Genomic DNA, 7,047 nt, shown 5'->3' with positions numbered 1-7,047 from the left:
TTTGGTGAAAGAAATATACAATTGGAGACATCTCGCATCATAATTGAAGAAGAGAAGGGGAAGTAGGCCAACCCGCCGGGAGGGTAGGTCCGGTGGCCACGTGAAGTGACCTCTTCGTCTTCATCTTTTTCGCTATCAGATTAGATGGGTGGAAAAGAACAGGCTGTGCTCTAGGAGGCTGTCACGTTCATGTCAGTCCCACCCTTTGTTGTTCTTTGCACCCCCCCAACTTGGACTGTAGCTCAAGTTCCTTCCCTTTCCTCTGCCGGCCCCCCCTCCCCGATGGAAAGGATGGGAGAACCTCAGTGGGACCCAAGCCCATCCTTCTGCATAGCACTATGGCACTGGCAGTGGATCAATCACGTTCATCGGGATGATCCAATCACACATCGTCAGAGTTGTGGCCCATGGAAAAGCTCACTTTCTTGGGCTTCATCTGATCTTCAGCCCGATCTCCCTGACTTCAGCCTCTTAAAACATCTTCGACTAACCCTTAACATTTACGAGTCTTATATACACTCAAAACAACTCGACCCCCGTCACTCTTTATTACTGACCTGAACCATCTGGCATCCAATCCACCTCCCTCCTGATGTTTCAGGATCTCGTCCGGAGAGAGATTTTGGATTTTTACTGGTCTCGAACAGAAGGGAATTGACATGAGGTTTGCATCTTTTGGAACACTTCGGCGCAGATACTCAATTGCATCTTTATACTCGGAATTCAATAACAAGAACAGAACATATTCAATTCTAAGGTCCTCGAGTTTATTTCGACGTTTCACAAGCTGATCCAGAGATAAAAGATTCAGATGCGAGAGCTGAACGAGGACCTGTTGAAGGCCGAAGCCTATCCACAAGAAGAATAGAGCTTCATTTTCACAGACAAAAGCCCCAGCTCACATGTACATCCGAAGGAGAAGGGCAAAACTGGGAATATACTCTCCGAATCTTGAATGCCTATTATCTATACTCCTATCCTCTGTAACATTGCTGTGCACATCACCTAAACCTAGTAGACTCCGTGCCTAGGTCCAGCGCGTCCTTTCCTCATTGAGTAAACTTTCGACCATCAGGACTCGTGAGCCCCATGAAGTAAGTCAGCCCAGAAGTCTGACAAGACCAATTCCACACACCAGAGAATTGATCAGTTGCTCTCGGAATCATCGTCTGTAGTAGTAACCTTCACCTCCTCACTCTTTGCTCGGGTTGAAGAAGCCCTCCGGCTCTTAGAGCTCTGCACTGGATGGATGCTCGGGTCATACTTCTGAGACGCAAGGTAGTTCAGAGCTGTCACTACATCTGCTATCACAGGACGCATGCTTGGCTGTTCTTGAACACACATCGCTGCTATTGCAAGGGCTTGGTATAATCCTCTCACGGGATACTTACCCTCAAGGGACGGATCTGCCATCATCCAGAACTTCCTTCTATCCTTGAAAAGCGGTCGTGCCTGAGACAAATCAAAATTAACATGAACCTCATTTTCCCTTTACTGTCATTAAGTTCAAACAATTGATTTCTCAACCTTCTAGACAAGGAGATTAGATATTCCTTTTATCGAACCCATTACTTCAAAAGGTACTTCAGCAAGTCCTCTCATATTAAGTTTTGTTCTAGGGAGATATCTTCTTAAGAGGTTTCAAAAAAGCATCAGATCGGACTCTAACTCATCAAAGGAACTCAATGAGCATTTATTGCAAATTCATTGTCCCCCACAAGTTTTATCTCAAATTACTTGCAAGTATGAGAAAAATTGAGAGATGCCCTTACCCAAGCTACAAGGTTTTGCTCCTTGGGATCCTTCACAGGATCAAAGGCTTTTCTCCCAGTTATGAGCTCCAAGAGGACAACGCCAAAGCTGTAGATATCTGACTTGAAAGTCAACTGCCCAGTCATCGCGTAATCAGGGGCGCAGTAACCGTAGGTGCCCATAACCCGAGTGGAAACATGGGTCCTGTCTCCGCTGGGTCCCACTTTCGCTAGTCCAAAATCAGACAGCTTTGGATGATACCCGTCACCAAGCAATATGTTCGAGCACTTCAAATCTCGGTATATGATCGGAGGGTTCAACTTTTCATGCAAGTACTCGAGCCCTTGTGCTGCTCCAGCGGCTATTTTCATCCTCGTGTTCCAATCGAGCCCTTTTCTTCTGGGTGGTAGATCTGAACATTATATGCAGAAGGGTGGAGTCAATACAATAACAGGGCAAGGAAGGTCAAAGTCATTCATAGGTTCATTATGGAAAACATTCCTAACTTTTCATTTGTCCCGAGTTCTAGGAAAATGAATAAAGAGAGAAACCATTGGTCGAGTTGCAATTCATGCGATATCTGTAAGCCAATACATTTTGCATTGCATTTCTATTTCTTCTTTCCTCCCTTTCATTTCCCAAGAGGATAAAGATAGAGAAATGAATGCTTTTCTCTGGTTTTCCTCAGATACCAACAAGGCCTTGTTTTGATTATAACGATTAGGAGGAGCAATGAAAAATCAAGAATCCCACATACCGTGAAGATGGGCTTCCAGAGAACCCAGTGGCATGTACTCATAAACCAACAGCCTCTGATCTCTCTCGGCGCAAAAACCGATCAGTTTGACCAGGTTAGGGTGATTAGCAAGGCTTAGCATGGTTACTTCTACGATGAACTCCTTTGTACCTTGAAGCCCATTTCGATCGAGTTGCTTGATTGCTACTTCCTGCGCCAAAAAACCGAAATTTAAGAATATAGATATATCTGTTACTAAAGACACCAGGAAACTAATTGGGTTGTTCAGAACTTATAAAATTTTAAGCAATGAACAGAAAAAATGGGTTCTAAGATAAAAGCTTACATTTCCCTCAACCAACCTGGTTAGTTCTCTTCAAGTGTCCCCTGTAAACCTTTCCGAAGCCTCCTTCACCCAAAAAGCAATCTTTCCTGAAATTGCCTATTGCAGCTTCAAGCTCATCAAAGGTAAATGTCTGCGCACAAGTTCCATTACTTTTCCCTCCCTTGCAAATATCCCTCAAGTTCAAATCATTCATATCCGGGTTTAACTGGTTCTTATCTTCGGCGGCCTCTTCACGCTTAGCATCTGATTCTTTCACACTTTCGCTAGGTTTGGGTTTCACCAAATCTACCAAGACAGATAAACAGTCGGAAAAAAAGAAAAACTCCAAAATATAAAGAGAACACGATTGCAATTCAGGTCCACTTTGAGTCAGTGTGTCGTAACTGTAACTTAATGCAGACCATGTTCGTTAATTATAGATGGATCGAATCCGATATAAATCTTCACTATAGTCCATTATTCTTCAAAAATGAACCAACGTTGTATTCTGAACACTACATAGTACGAGCCTTGATCTTCCTAAAAATATCATCACCGTACATACAAAAGATTGGTAGTTGTCGAGCTAAATTCCTATTGCTTGAAAACCGAAAAATCGACAAGAACCATGCAAAGAAAAGTTTATGAAAGATCAAAATCCTTTGCGTTTCACAGCAGTCTGACACTGAACCAGCTACCTTAAGATGGACAGACTCTAATTGGGAAATAAACAGAGTCAACAGAATCAAAACCAAAACACACCGCGAGATTCTCAATCTTTCAACAATCAACAGCAACCCAACAGCTCAAATCAGACAATAAGAGTGCATGTAAGGAAGAAACTGTCAAAGGTACCTAAAGTGGGGGGTTGATCCTCCACATTTCTTCTGCTCTGATTTAACTGATCCTTCCACTTCTCCTCCTCGGTCTCCTTCACTGATTTTCCAGAGCACCCGAAACAACCCATAACATGAACGGAACAGAAGAACAGCTCCTCCTCTCTGTCCCTCTCTCCGTTAAATCAATCAAATAGAAGACAACAAGAAAATCGCAGCAAAACCCACCAGAGCATAAACCCAAAACACAGAGAGAGAGAGAGAGAGAGAGAGAGAATGGAGATTTTATGGTGAGGTTGGTTGGATTTATATTTTCTGGGGGAAATCATTAAATTTTGTTGGGGGTGCGAACATCATAAAGTGGAAATTGTTCTCTCTCTCTCTTTTTTTTTTTGGCGTTAAACTTAATGCTCTGTTTTATTCTGACCAAGGTTTGCTAAAGGCAGGCGAATAATTGTTTTGTCCGCTCTCTCGCTCTTCCGTTTATTCAAACCCAACCCCCCCCCCCCCCCCCCCCCCCCCGGGCGACCGACTGGCACCTTCCTTGGACGTGGCGTCCATTGATTGCTTTCTCCATTGTCGGGGCTCCGCAGCTTCTAAATTTATTGATTCATACGTAGATATTTCAATGAACTCAGAATACAACACGACTTTAAATTGCTCACTTCACCATGTTAAAACTCGAAATATATATATATAGTAGTATAAGTAAGTTGATTGGTATGATACATAAATTATTGATTGTTCGCAATATGTCCACATCATTCTTGGACTTACGACGAATTTAACCGATATCGCGTTTTGTATGGCCGTTTAGTTTACAAATGTGATTTTAAAATCATAACTTTAACCTAATTCTACCCACAACAAAACAAAATAGCTCATATAAAGTCAAAAAATGGATTCCATTTATATCACTTTTTTTCACAATAAAACAAAATAACTCATACAAAATTAAATGATGAATTTCATTTATACCTCCTTTTTTTAAAATTAAAATTTAATTTTAAAATTCTATTTTGAAACTAAACACAGCATTAATTATCTTCATAGTGATTTTACATTTGGAAGAGACAGGATTATACTTAATGTAAGAAAATCGTCACTTTCTGTTTGCAATTAAAATATGCCGAATCTCATTATATCTACTATTTGATTTAATGGCTATTGCTAATATCGTGTCTGTAGTGTCCGATGAGAATAGTGGTGCATCAAATTTTACGTCGAAACACGACTTGTACCGCAAAGGTAAAAACAAAACAAAACAAGACGAGGAGCCAAATTTGAATGTTTAACCTTGACCACGGGGGCCCCACGCGGGGGGGCCGGGGCGGGGCCACGATGCGATTTACCAAGGCCATAAGCATTCACCCACTTTCACCGCCACCATTGTCACCCATTAATAAAAAGCCACGCGCTTTCTGCCCTTGCAATTAAAGCCCGGCCGGCCCTAAGGATGCGCAAGACCGTCAAGTAACTTGCTACTTACCGTGGGTCGGAGTGCGACATTACATCCACTTAATGTTGACTTTACCGCCGCATTTACTTGGTCAAAATTGAACGCTCCCGAACTTGAAATTGCAATTGGGATTCTCTTCTACTTATTATTAGTATTAGTATTATATCCCGTGCATTACACGGATTCATTTTCGAATACATGTTATCATATTTATGTGAATTATTAATCGTATTTTAACGACATTAATAAAAATATATGATTAATTTGAAACTTAAATTAATCATTTATTCATATTTTTACAAATCAAACTTACTTTTTAAGTCATTTAATTAATAAATTATTATATTGATAATTTGAACAATATTAATCTAAATTTAGTATATTTATGAAATTATGCATTGTCATTTATATAAAAAAACTTTTAGCTGAATTATATATATATATATATATATATTAATCAACATATTGGATTGAATTCTACCTAAAAAATGATTTCTACATTTATCAGTTCTTAATTATTAATTTTTAAATTATATTAGTTAATTTAAATTTGTCATAATATGATATTATGCATTGTCATTTGTATTAGAAAAATTAGATTAGTATGTATATATACATATTAATCTATACATTGGATTGGATTCTATCTAGAAAGCGATTTTTGCATTTATTATCACTTCTTGATTAACAATTTTTTAGGTTATATTACTTTGCAGGAGTTTGCTCTTATATACATCAAATGGTGTATTCTACTATACATAGATAGTACGGATATATGAATTCGATAATCAAAATATGATTTTGCAATTATATCAATAATGAAAATAGATAAACTCCTTTTTGAATTTTTTTTTCAAAATGTAAAATAATATAAGAATTTTTTACAAAAATTATTAATAGATGAAGTAAATTGACAATTCTAATCTTGTTAACTATAACCCTATTAAATGTTCGTGGGAGTTAATTTTACTTATATATATAGATTTTTCTGCAAAAATATTACTTTTTGTTATTTGGATTTTTTTAATAAAAGGAGTTTGGTACATCAGCATAGCAACTGTTACATGATATAACCATATGAGCCCAAACTCACGGAATATCTTATTGAAGTCAGAGCTACACTAATAGTAAGTTTGGGAGATATACTAATTCGTCTAACCTCTCTCTCTCTCTCTCTAGCCCCTCTCTCTTGAAAAAAAAACCCAAATACTTCATCTGGACCCACCGCCGCCAGCGTGTACTGCTTCGGCTGGACCTTTAACACCACAATCTTACTTTCTGACCTTTAACCCATGTAAAATGGTTTCCTCTTTAAATTTTTCTTGTAATATTCACGTTCCCTAAAAATCTAACAATCAGCAACCTAAACGGCCCCTTGAAGGACTAGGACATTACCAACTAAATTATACTCTATTGGATTTGGATGATTTCTAAGTACTCCGGGACCATTAGATTAGCGAGTGATCCATTCGTTTTAACTGATGATGATATAACTACACTGAAATGCTAGAAAACCGTCCAATTAAGGGATTATATGCATGACTTCCTGCGAAGCCAATCGGTCAACTTCCACAGTTCATATGTCGTCACCTGTGGGCGCGGGCGGTACGGCAGAGAACGCTGCACCGTCAATGGACAAGTGTCCGACAGCCGGTCTGGAAACTTGGATAGGTGCTAGAGGTTCTGATCGACGTAAGACAATCCACGTGTGGCCACTGATGTAAAAAAGCGGCCCACGTGTCGAGATCTCACTTGAATCGTCCCCAGACAATTCCGTCCAACGCAGTCACGCCAAAAGGAATGGGCAGCTTTCGCAAACCGTTAATTGTTAGTTTAATAGAAGCCGCCAATGGAGGAGATATCATGCGAACTCCGCCGAAGGATCTGTCAGTGTCGTTTGGTTAACAAGCTGACGTTTCATGGCTGCACGTGTCAGATG

At 39.6% G+C, this 7,047-nt stretch overlaps 1 protein-coding gene across 2 annotated transcripts; it reads right to left on the bottom strand.

Annotated features, from left to right (window-relative positions):
* Positions 1-693: 693 nt before the first annotated feature.
* On the bottom strand, positions 694-4,059 carry LOC116210832 (probable serine/threonine-protein kinase PBL5). Of its 2 annotated transcripts, XM_031544915.1 has the most exons (5): positions 3,669-4,059; positions 2,851-3,119; positions 2,510-2,699; positions 1,773-2,164; positions 694-1,452 (listed from the first exon to the last, which is right to left on the bottom strand). In XM_031544915.1, the coding sequence occupies exons 1-5, from the start codon at positions 3,778-3,780 to the stop codon at positions 1,147-1,149; spliced, it is 1,269 nt and encodes a 422-aa protein (XP_031400775.1). In that variant the 5' UTR covers positions 3,781-4,059; the 3' UTR covers positions 694-1,146. The 2 variants fall into 2 exon arrangements, with proteins under 2 accessions (XP_031400775.1, XP_031400776.1); XM_031544916.1 differs by lacking the exon at positions 3,669-4,059 and having other exon boundaries at positions 2,835-3,080.
* Positions 4,060-7,047: the final 2,988 nt, after the last annotated feature.

Source organism: Punica granatum, chromosome 6 (genome assembly GCF_007655135.1).
Source record: "Punica granatum isolate Tunisia-2019 chromosome 6, ASM765513v2, whole genome shotgun sequence".
Lineage (NCBI taxonomy): Eukaryota > Viridiplantae > Streptophyta > Magnoliopsida > Myrtales > Lythraceae > Punica > Punica granatum.
The sequence above is the reverse complement of the archived record's forward strand: the minus strand, read 5'-3'. Positions and strand labels throughout refer to the sequence as shown.